Source organism: Lissotriton vulgaris, chromosome 2_1 (genome assembly GCF_964263255.1).
Source record: "Lissotriton vulgaris chromosome 2_1, aLisVul1.2, whole genome shotgun sequence".
Classification (NCBI taxonomy): Eukaryota; Metazoa; Chordata; class Amphibia; order Caudata; family Salamandridae; genus Lissotriton; species Lissotriton vulgaris.
In genome coordinates, this window is record NC_141687.1 from 1,315,167,735 (window position 1) to 1,315,179,789 (window position 12,055).

The 12,055-nt window shown below is 48.0% G+C and overlaps 2 protein-coding genes across 4 annotated transcripts in view; one reads left to right on the plus strand and one right to left on the minus strand.

Moving 5' to 3' along the window:
- The window catches only part of SEC22A (SEC22 homolog A, vesicle trafficking protein), a 458,264-nt gene that overhangs the window by 26,518 nt on the left and 419,691 nt on the right, over positions 1-12,055 (plus strand). The gene's annotated exons all lie outside the window — the stretch shown is intronic.
- Positions 292-4,780, minus strand: LOC147732554 (uncharacterized). Its single transcript, XM_086954280.1, has 2 exons — positions 3,472-4,780; positions 292-317 (listed from the first exon to the last, which is right to left on the minus strand). The coding sequence occupies exons 1-2, from the start codon at positions 4,778-4,780 to the stop codon at positions 292-294; spliced, it is 1,335 nt and encodes a 444-aa protein (XP_086810406.1).

Genomic DNA, 12,055 nt, shown 5'->3' on the forward strand with positions numbered 1-12,055 from the left:
AGAACATATATAATGAAAATATTTCCTAGCTAACATACAGGAAAGTTTCAATTCTATTAAGGAGGCGGCGGCGAGGATTAGGCTGTACTTTCTTCTTTATTTTTCTCCAGCAGCCATTAAAAAGGTATCAACAAACTTAATAACACTACATTTCCCTTGAGCATCAGGGAAAATGGAAATAGAAAATGTATCTACGACTGTCCAATCCTGGTCCAGGGCTCCCAATATCCTTCCTTGTTGGCGCTCTATCTTCCTCTTTCTTCCTGCGACAGTGCCTCAGTTTCTCAACCGTTATTCCTGCTTGCCCGTCTCAGAACCTATGGCACAAACAGAGTATGTAAGGCACTAGGAAATGAACGCCCAACACATTAGTTCACGAGATAATCGACATAGGAGCATAACAACATCCTTTAACAGGCCAGTGAACTGTAGATCATCATAACCTTCAACAATACAGTAAGAAGCAACATCACAAAGATTTTACTTATTGTCCCAACGCAGAAATTCTGGGCGGGTTCGAATGAAGAACGGGTGGGCTAATCCTCGCCTCCGCCTCCTTAATAGAATTGAAACTTTCCTGTACGTTAGCTAGGAAATTTTTCATTCTATGTCAGGAGCGGAGGCTTCTGATTAGGCTAGTTCAAAGCTTACCAACCACCAGGGAAGCCAGAGACGCCACTGGCTTAAAGTAAAATCTTTTGAAGGTGGAGTCTGAAGACCAGTCTGCCGCTTTCAGAATGTCTTTCAGGCGAGCTCCCAGGGAATATGTCTTGGACGCCATTGCTCCCCTCACAGAATGGGTCCCAAACTGGGAAATGTCGATGCCTGCCTCTTGCATAACCCATCGCACCCATCGCGCAATAGTAGGGGATGAAACCGCCCCGTGTGGTTTAGTGAGAGCAATAAACAATTGTTTGACACCCTGTGGGCGTACATCGACCGTTGCCACTTCATAGGCCTTCAGCGCCCTAACCACACAAAGTTTGGGGGCATCCGTGAATGCAGGATACGAGATAGACTGGGAGTCACCTTTGGTGCGCCTAGAAATATTGAAGGTAACCCCTTCCGGGGTCAAGACGCGGCCGGTAATATCCAAGGCCCTCACGTCCGAGACTCTGCGGCACGAGATCAGACAAAGCAACATTGCCAGCTTCGCTGAAATCTGTTTCCTTGACAAGTATTTATTGGACGGCCATTCTCGAAATAAGTTAAGGACCTTGTTAACATCCCATAAGACTGAATAGCGGGGTTCCGGAGGAACTGATAACCTTATCCCCCGCAGCAGTTTGCAAACCAGGGGGTGTTCCCCTATCGGGTGGTTCTCCAACGGGAGATGTCCCGCCGTTATGGCTGACCTAAAGGTATTGATTGATCTGTACGCTAAGCCGTCCTTTGCCAGGGAGGCTAAGAAATTGAGGACATGGACAACGTCTGCCCCCACTGGATCAATCTGCTGTCGCAGACACCAACCACTCCACCGGGTCCATGCTGATCGGTACCTCTTGTTGGTACTGTCTGCCCAGGATTTCGCCAACAGCGTGGCAGCATTCTCCGAAAGTCCCGGGACTTGCCAGCGTTGCCTGTAACCCGCCAGGCCACCAGACACAGGTTGCCTGTGGCTAGGAGGTGGTGAGGGTTCCCCTGCGGATCCTTGAGGAGATCTGGAACGCGGGGTAGAGGGATTGGAAAATCCCAGGAAAGGTCCATCAGAACCGGAAACCAGGCTTGCGACCTCCAGATCGGGGTAATCCCCACCAGGTATGCTCGGTGTCTCCTCACCTGGGTCGACACCCTCATGATCATCGCAAAGGGCGGGAACGCGTAGCCCTTCTCCAGACTCCAATCCTGCAGAAATGCATCTAGCGCTGCTGCCTCCGGGTCTGGTCTCCAACTGAAATAGCGGTTCAGCTGGGCGTCCAGACGGGAAGCAAAGAGATCCACCGTGAATGGACCCCATTTGTCCTGAATCGCCCTGAACACATCCGGACGAAGTTGCCATAGACTGGAGTCCCTCCAATGACGAGAGCACCAGTCCGCCACCTGATTGGCCGAGCCCGGCAGGTGCTCCGCTGCCAGTGAAATCTCTTTGGATAAACAATACTCCCAAAGAGTCCGGGCAAGATCTGACAAGGCCCTGGACCTGGTTCCTCCCAGGTGGTTGATGTAGTACACCGCCGCTACATTGTCCATCTTGAGAAGGACACAGCACTGAACTCTGTCTCTCGTCCAACACTTCACCGCGAACGACCCCGCCATCAACTCCAGACAGTTGATGTGAAGAGTCTTTTCTGCGGAGGACCATACTCCGCCTGTAGAGACAGCGCGGCAACGCGCTCCCCAGCCCAGGCCGCTGGCGTCCGATTCTATCACCAAATCTGGTTTTGAACCGAAGATCGCCCGACCATTCCAGGCTTCCATATGTTCTATCCACCATCAAAGCTCCGTCCTGGCTTCTTCCGTAAGGGGAACTACCTGGGAGTAAGTGAGACCTTTGCGGAGATGAAACGCTTTGAGGCGTTGAAGGGCCCGGTAATGAAGGGGTCCCGGGAATATCGCCTGAATGGACGACGATAAGAGACCCACCACCCTGGCCAGGTGTCGCAACAGGATCGTTGGACGTGCCAGGGTGCGTCTCAACTCGTGCCTGATCTTGGAAAGCTTCCGAGAAGGCAGGGACAAGGTAGCCTCCACTGAGTCTATTAGAAACCCCAGGAACTGCATTTTCCTGGAAGGGATTAGGTCCGACTTGGCTTGGTTGACTATGAACCCCAAGGACTCTAAAAGGTTGACCGCCCTCTGAAGGTGTGACAGCAACTTCCGTGGACATTGACTCAGGAGGAGCATGTCGTCCAAGTATATGATAAGACGAATGCCCTCCGTCCGCAAGCGCTCCACAACCGGCTTCAGCACCTTGGTAAAACACCAGGGAGCGGACGACAGTCCGAAAGGAAGGGAAGCAAACTCGTAGGTCTGCTGGCCCCACTGGAACTGAAGAAAACGCCTGTGGGGGGCGAAAATGGGGATCGTGAGGTAGGCATCCTTCAAGTCCAACCGGACCATCCAGTCCCCCTCCTGAAGCAGATCCCGCAGGAGGTGAATACCCTCCATTTTGAAATGACGGTAGATGAGCCAGCCATTGAACTCCCTGAGATTTATCACTGGGCGATAGCCCCCGTCCTGTTTCTCTACAATGAAAATATTGCTGAGGAACCCCCGTGGGTGCAGCTCCGTTTGCACAATTGCCCCCTTGCGGAGGTGATCCGCCACCTCTCTGTCTATCAGAGCGCATTGGTCGGGCGTGAAGCTGATAGGTCTTGGACGCACGGGCTGCCTGGGGAAACCCGAGTATTCTATTTGGAACCCACCTACGGTCTGTAAAACCCAGGCGTCGGAGGTGAGCGAAGACCATGCATGAAGAAAAAACTGAAGCCTGCCCCCCACTTGTAGGCCTGTTACATTCTGGAGTCTCACCTTTGTGATTGTTGTAGCCGCCATCTCCTCTGCCTCGTCCACCATGGCGGCGGGGGTACCCTCTGGTATTGTAAAAGGTCCCGAACTTCTCGGGGTCCTGACATTGGCCTCTGTGAGAGTCACCTTGTTTGTAGGAGCCTCTGTTGTATGGTCTGCCAGACGAGCGGCCCCTTCCACGACTGGCTGCGCCAAAAAAACGTGGCGTGAAGATCCGTTTGACTGAGGACTGGGCCTTGTCCAAAGAATTGAAGGTATTCACGAGCTTGCCCAACTCCTTCACGAATGGATCCCCGAAGAGGTTGCCCTCCGCCATCGGGCCTGCCTCTGATGTGGCCAGTTCCCCCAATTTCGGATCTATTTTAATTAAAATAGATCTCCTTCTCTCCGTCGAAATGGCCACGTTGGCGTTTCCCAGAAAGATGATCGCTCTCTGTGCCCATCCTGAAAGGATCTCCGGGGAGATCAAAGAACCCGAGGCCTTGGCATCCTCGGCCACATCCAAAATTTTAGCCAACGGTCCGGCCGTGTCTAAGAGTTTATCTTGACAGGCCCTCCACGAACGGTCGATGCCCTTCTTGGGGTCCTTTACAAACTTAGTAAGGAAGGTAGACATCTTGGGATCGATCTCAGGGGTTGCCGTAACTTTACCATCCAAGGAGGGATGCGGGCACTCTGCCCGAAGGCAACTACGCACCTCCTGGTCTAGAGGTTTGCGAAGCCTAGCTGCCATGTAGGCCGCTACTTTTGGTGCGGGCACCAAGTGCGACGAGCGCGGGTGAAGCAACTCGTCAGAATTCAGCATGTCCGAACTGGGATCCGTGCTGGACTCCTGTGCGGGTTGGGTGGCGAGCCACGAATTATCCGGTTCCCCGTCACCATCCGATGTTTGGGGTGACTCGTCTGGGTCGACGATGGTCGCGCCGTCCACACTTTCCCCCAAAGCGCCAGACTGTGCTTCCTTTGATGTGGAAGGGGTATCCGCGGTCTTTAACTCAAAAAAGGCTTTCTTCAACCGCGAAAATGCGTCGGAATCTACTCCCGCGTCCGCAGAGTGCTTCCTTTTGGGATCTGCGTTCTCCGTCGATGACTGACTCTGGGGTATAGGGTCCTTAGGCCCCGAAAGATCTACTCCTTGTCCAGGGGTTTGACACTGTGCCTGCAGCTGATCAATCTTTTTCTCAAGGGGTGCAACCACCCGCGACACCGCTTTCAGAATGGAGGAGTCCATGACCTGACAGAAAAGGTCATCCACTGGTAGGTACATGACCTGTTGCTCCTCTTCTTCCTCGTAATACTCCTCGTACTCCATAGTGCCCCTGCGCCAAACTCAGGAGCCAAAGTAGGGGGTTAAAGGTAGGGCAGGACCCTAAATAAGTCACACATCTTCCCACCGAAGCGGGGTAATAGAATTTAATGAGGGACCAACAGCCTCTGCTATGAGGCAACCTGTGAGACCTGCCTGGGCCGGTCCCGGAAACACAATTAAATTCCTACCCGCCTCGCGGGTGTTCAGGCTCCAGGCAGGGGCTCCGTTTAAAGAAAATAGCCGTAGCGCTGCTCAATTTCGTTCGGAAAGTCTAATTCCGATGTCAATTTCACTAGTCTTCCCCCGCGGTGCGCGAGACCGATGAGCCGCCTCTCCCGATCGCGAGCAGAAAGCGGGACTCGACGACGTCGCCCGCCGGGGGGTAAGCTCCTCAGAGCTGCAGCGAGGCCAGCGCGGTCCCCTAGCGGCGGGAGGCCGCCCGCGCCCGGAACCTGTAGGACAAACACACCGCGAAAGGAGCGGAAAAAACGCTCGCGCACGACGCACTCCCACAAATCCCCCTCCTGGGAAGGAAACACGGTGCGCGAAAATATTACAATAATCAACAATCAAATAGAAATTCCCCAAAACAGTAAACAGGCAGAAAGGAAAAACACTCATCTGTATGCTGCTGGAGCAGCGAAGAAAGAGGGAGATAGAGCGCCAACAAGGAAGGATATTGGGAGCCCTGGACCAGGATTGGACAGTCGTAGAGACATTTTCTATTTCCATTTTCCCTGATGCTCAAGGCAAATGTAGTGTTATTAAGTTTGTTGATACCTTTTTAATGGCTGCTGGAGAAAAATAAAGAAGAAAGTACATCCTAATCAGAAGCCTCCGCTCCTGACGTAGAATTAGAATAACAATCATGAAAGGCAGTTTGAGAAGATAAAAAGAGGTTTGTTTGAGGCCCTAACTTGACAATATTTTGATTCTAGGTTCAGAGGTTGTATTATTATTGATGCCAGTTCATAAGGCCAAGGAGCTGTGTTAGTGCAGAAAGGTAACGACAATTAAAACACTTTAGCTTTTGCTTTGGAGTGTTTGAGTGAGTTGTAAATAAATATGCTCCCATCAAGAGGGATGCATTGGCTCTGTTAATGATGATTAAGATTTAGAGAGGAGAACATATTGTGATGAGAACTGATCTTCCTAAAAATGGTCTTGACAGTATGTTCAGTATTACAAGCAAGTGAATAATGAGTATGTAGGATCATGCTTTCACTGTTTACCAGTAATTGAGAATGCACTAGCTGTTCGTCATACAAGATTACTGGAGAAGGAAGTAAAAGTGACTCGGGTAATAGTGCAAGTGACATTCTAGTAGATAATAACACTACAAATGTGGGTAAACCAAGAATACTGTCCTGCGCAACACCACCTTTTAACAACCCTATTTACCTTCTAGGGCACACAAATGTTCAAACCAGAAATATAGGAATTCGGAAACTGATGGGAGACACATTAAATCATATCATTATCTAATTTTCATTTATTATCAATTCATAAGTCCATCTGTATTAAATTAACGTGGAACGATGCTCCACAAATAGTCATCCACATTGAAGAGTGGGTGCTGCTGAATGCTGAGAATGCTGTTGGGATCTTGGTTTTCCAGCATTCTCCAATCCCCCTGTATGTATGAACAGTATGTGGGTCATGAACTCTGTAGTTGCATGTTTGTCTTTGGTGAAACCCATGAGCAGCGTTGGGTGTAGCTATGTGCTATAAGCCCTCCTGTGAGTAGGTTGCAGGTCATGTGAGAAAACTAATTTCTGTGGGCGTGAGTTTCTCTAAAAAGGTAATGCCTGTGGGTGGTTTTGATAACTATGCAGCACTTCCTCTTCAATGTGAATGACTATTTGTGGTGCATCTTTCTATGTTTTGATACAGATGGACTTATGAATTAATAATACATGGAGATTGGATAATGATATGATTTAGTGTGTCTCACATCACCTTCTGAATTCCTTTATTTGTTGTTGTAGATAATGAGATAATGTTTGCAAATTTTGAGAATGTGTTGTCAGAGGGACAGCGGCAATTAGAGTTCAGGCAAACTGCTATTTTAGAGGCGGTCCAAATAACATTGTAAAGGAAGTAGTGAAGAAGTCATGCCATTCTGGATAGTGAGTGAAGAAATGCATCAGAAGATGGTGTGTTGTCAGAGGAGTACAATGGTTTCACTGTAGAAAGTTTGGAAGTAATTGCTGAAACAAGGAGAGATTGAGAGGTGATTTTAGGTGGACTGGGTTAGGTTTGAAAGAGTTGAGGTTGATGAGAAATTGGGTTGAATGCTTTGATACTGTTAAGGTGTTTAAACTGAGTATACCTCGCATGGTGCTTGCAGTAGCCTTGCGCTTGGATGGCGGAAATAGTGTAAGATAGTCTTGGACATGTTCAAAAAAGGAACCTGTAGGCCTCTGCACATTTAGGTTTTGGTAGATTTTCAAATGCTCAAAAGTTATGTTTGTAAGTGACTTTAATACAAGGATCCTACTTACATTTCTCATTGAGGTATTTAGCGTGTATGGCATTTGTGTTTCTTCAAAGTGACAATGCTAAATGATTGAGGTCAGATAGTTGTTTTACTGAAAAATGGCATAGAATGTAACAAATGTGCAGTATGTTATTTAGAAAAGAATGATGAAGGTGAAGAGGTTTATAGATCGCTTGCAGTTTGCCAAAAGTGGAGGAATGAACTGGAGAGAAGACCTTCAAGAAAGATTGTAGTACAAAGGATTCCTCATTATGCAACAATTAGTAAAATTGGTTTTGGTAATGGCAGGAAACCAACAAGCATTTACAATGCAATGGTTTTGCCTTCGTTAAAGTTTGAGCTTTTGGTATTGCTTTTGACAAATGGTCTTTTCTAACTTCTTTGAATTATGTGTAAAACGTTGATGTGTTTTACTTTAAACAGAAATATGGATACATTTTTTCGTCTTTTTGTGTTTCTAAACTGTAGGAATGAAGATGCACCTCTTTTCAGGCTCGTGTCAGAGCAGTTTAACTTGCAGCGGGCTGCGAGGACAACTGCCCTCTGCCTTTGTCCTCTCAAATCTTTGCTCGCTTTTTAAAAATAAAAAAATATGAACAACCCGATTTAAGGCTCCCAGATTACCCACTCGTTTCACTTTAAGGGCGCTGGGCCCTCACCCAGCCACAGGTGGCATGCTTCGTCCTAGGGCCCCTCAGTCGGATGGCAATGTTGCACCGAGAGTGGGCTCAGCCGTGCTAGGGGAGCACTCGTGCAGGTATCAGATTTGTCATTTATGAGGAAAGACTGCGGGACTATTCCTGGGTGTCCTTCCCTAGCCATTAAAGGCGGGCAACAGACGACAAACGGATAACACATAAAATGCCCTCCTGCAAACCCTACTGACTCTACAATAGTTGCTGCTTGGCATATTACCTGTAGTAACATGCTTCATCTCACACTCACTTTTTCACCCGATGCAGTATTCGCTCTCACCTTTGGTAACATTCACCGTCTCACCCACCCCACCATCTCTCCTGCTCACCTGAGACATTCTTGTTACCCGTGTTTTTGTGCCTGCTACGGTCTCGGGCTAAGTCCTGTGCGGGCTTGAAATAATCGGATAGGAAACGTATATACATTCCTTCGTATCCTTTCAAGGCAAAGGCCAAGGGCAGCAGTGAACTTTCAGGGCGGACGGGTGCCTCTGAACCAGCTGCGTTAACCCGCTGAGCTATCTTACGTGAGGTGTGACCTGCAGGTTACACACACACATCTCTTTGGCAGGTGCGTTTGCGCGCCGTACCTGGGGTCTGTAGGGTGCACGCACATGTCTAAGAACTTATTATAGTCGAATTCGAACTTGCGATCTACGTGTTGCATCCACATGTATGTGTGCTGTCGGTGCGGCCTTCTTGGTGCTTCAGCCTGAGACTAGTAGTGCTGTCAGTTTCAACAGAGAGACAATCAAGGGTGCCCTGCCACTCTGGGCTGCTTCGACAGCCAGGCACTGGTGGAGCACGGGTCTTGGTCAACACCACCGCCTTGATTAACTCCACCCGCAGCATCAACGGACACCTAGAGTCGCCAAGTACCTGGTGGAGCACAAGGCCAACTTGGAGGTGGCCAAACAGCACGGTCACACCTGCCTCATGATCATCCGATACAAGGGCATCGCAAAGTATCTTCTAGAAACGAGGAGGTAGATGTGAACAGGAAGACTGTTACAGATAATACTGCTCTGCATGACTGTAGTATATGAAAGTTTCAACATCATAAAGATGCTTCTCAAATATGAAGTGAACGTAGAAAAAGATGGTTACAGCATGACAACAGACCTAATAAGGGCGTTTTAGACTAAAGCCCGAGACATTTCCGAAATTATCGAGGAGTTGTACAAGCTGCGGAAATGGGACCCTGGGAGATGAAAGATATGCTTGTGCAATCCTAGAGCTGTTTTACTCATCTGTCGTCCTCTATTCTCATAACAATAATATCTTAACTATGGTTATCATTTCTCACTGATACTATGTGCCGATGTGAATAAAAGACTATACCTTGGTTGGACCACGCTAATCGCTGTTCTCTCTCTTTGGGAGTGGTTTTGGGGGAGGGTGGGGGAAGCCACTTGCACGCTGCGAGAGCACTTTAAAATGGAAGCAATTAGCAATCTACGAAATTATTTAAAACAGGAGACATGCAAGCTACTCGTGTAATCAAACTACTCGTGTAATCAAACTCACAAAGGACTTGAAAAAGACTTGTTTCTGGTGTGAATTACACCCGGCATGAAATCAGTTTGCACATTGCAGAGCTGCGCAGATAAATGCCGCGAGTCAATAGACCCTCTTTGATCAAAGAGCACGTTATATTCCCCAGCGACAGCGGTCCAGAGCAGCTGAGGCTGAAAGAGACGAGTCATGAGACCAGTCCTGTGTGGGTGGTGCCAGTGGAGGCTGTTGTGACGTCTGCAGGATCAGCCCCTGCCAGGCCCAGCCACTAAAATGCAACACAAAGGACACCAGGAAGTAAAAGTGATACACAAAGCGATTGTGCTCAAGCAATACTGTATGACTGTCACCCACACAATCTAAATCCAGTATTCCTCAGGGTAGCAGACGCGACGCTATCCGGAGTAACGAAAAGTGTATAGTGTGAAAGGTATTAGGGTCTATGCTTCAGGAAGTCACTGGAAAGCAATTAAGTATATAACCTAAACCTTACAATTAAAACAAGTTCGTGGATAGGTCAGCAGTGAGAACAGCGAATAATACGATTGGTTGAATAATGTGTGATACAGATGTAGTGAGGCTAGGCGCTGTCTAATGCTATGTGTCCTACCTGGGGAGGTTGACAGGGGAGCTTGGTGTGACCATAAGCGTACACAAAGCCGTTTTGAGAGACCATGAGGGGAGTGAAGTTAATATTAAACATTCTCAAGAGGCGCTAGGAGGTCACACGTGTTATTTCAGTCTCTTGGAGGAGGTTCACTGGTGTTCTGGGCAACTATAGAGTCACTTTTCTATAAAAATGAAGTGTTTGTTAAGGGGCAATAAAAATGCCAAAGCAGGTGTTCAGAAACAATGGCGGATGCGCTGACGCCCGAAGGACCAATACTATAACAATCAATGGCAAATGGAGAGACACTAGAGAACACGTTAAACTCCAAACACACATCTTGGATTCGCGCCTCTATACTACCCCACTCTCAATTCCATAAATCGTACTATACACCGTGTTCGGTAGATGCAACTCCCCCACACACAAAGTTGGTAGCAGACGTTCATAAGAACTCACATTGCCGATGCAGTCAGTCAGATTAGGCGGCGGTGCCTTGGGCTTGGACTTGCAGAAAATGCGGTTCATGGCTCCTCTGCTCTCGCAATACTGGGGTTACGGGGACAATGGACGCAGTGCCGCCGCTAATGCTACTCCAGAACCGCACTCAGGATCCCAACGCCTCCCGGGGACGATCAGCTGCACTGACAGCCCATCGTGACGCCCAATCAGAGTTCGGAATCTTCCAGGAAGTGGAGCAAAGACAGAGGCCTGCAGGGCTGTGGGAAACGGAGTGGCCATCTTGAAACATTACACTGTTGAAGGAACAATATTCAATAATCTTTGAACTGTTTTTTGTTTTTTAATAAACCGTAATTTATACTAATACCTTTTGCAAATATACAAAAGCAACACCAGAATTCCTAATTCTATTAAGTAATACCACTGACAAGATTTAAAGCAACGTTAATGAACATGACAAATCTCTCAGGTGTCTTATCAATTTCACACAACTGTTTTATGGTGGAACTGAGGAGTCCCTACTCTGAGACTCTATCTTCATATTTCCATCGGGTACGCGTAGGTAAAGCTAGGAATACCGTAACGTAATCATTGGAGAGACTGGCAGGCAGAATTTACGATGTTATGACGTCTAGATTTACACTAGAGCTACACTTGAAGTCGATGTCCACAAATTGAAATCGAAGAAAAAGACCTAGGTCCTTTTTCCAGCCACAAGGTGCAGTAACGGTTTCACGATATTGGACGCGTTCGTTACCATATAAAGTATTCAATGCTTTTTCGTTACACCGTTTTAGAAACGGCTCGAATTAAAGATGGCCGCCACGCTGTCCTAGCTCTGAACACTTTTCTTTTGAAGGGTTCCCCGACACAGTTAGAAGCAGGCTTTATCGTTTGCAAAAGCACTTTTGAAAGAAAACAAGCGGGAGGGGACGGGAAAGGGGGAGGAGAGACGCTGGCGACGGCCCGAGCAGGAAGGCGGGTGCCGGCAATGCCGGACCAGATTCGGGGGCGTTCCCGGCTTTTGGCTGACGTCGCGTGACATAGCCAAAAGCCAAAAATTCTCGGGAACGCCCCCGAATCTGGTCCGGCATTGACGGACAGGCCCGTCTTCCAATGGCTAGCCTCCATTTATGGAGCTAGCCAATGAAAGACGGAGGCCGTTCCTGTCTCCCGTATACATCTCAATAGGTTTTCGCCTGCGCGAAAAAGATGCGCAGAGCGCATCTTTTCGCCAGGCAAAACCTAAAAACCTAAGATGTGTTTGGGTTGGATGAAGTGGAGTAATGGAAAGGTGAGAGTGTATTCTGAGTAGTGAAGAAGTATGGAGGTAAGAAGAGAAGATAAGAGAAAATAAAAGTTTGATCAGTGGAAACCTTGCTGGCTACAGTAGTAAACACGTAGAATTTGGTGAAAATCAAATTGTTCACAGGTCAGAAGCAGTAGCCAAAGTTCTTAAAATTATTGAGAGTCTCAATTTATTTATCCACACTGTTAAA

What these genes read in the sequence shown, in the direction of transcription:
- LOC147732554 (XM_086954280.1), bottom strand. Translation starts at nt 4,780, where the DNA reads ATGGAGTACGAGGAGTATTACGAGGAAGAAGAGGAGCAACAGGTCATG. An exon ending in CGGCTACAACAATCACAAAG is followed by an intron (nt 318 to 3,471) that starts GTGAGACTCCAG and finishes TTTGTGCCATAG; the next exon opens with GTTCTGAGACGGGCAAGCAG.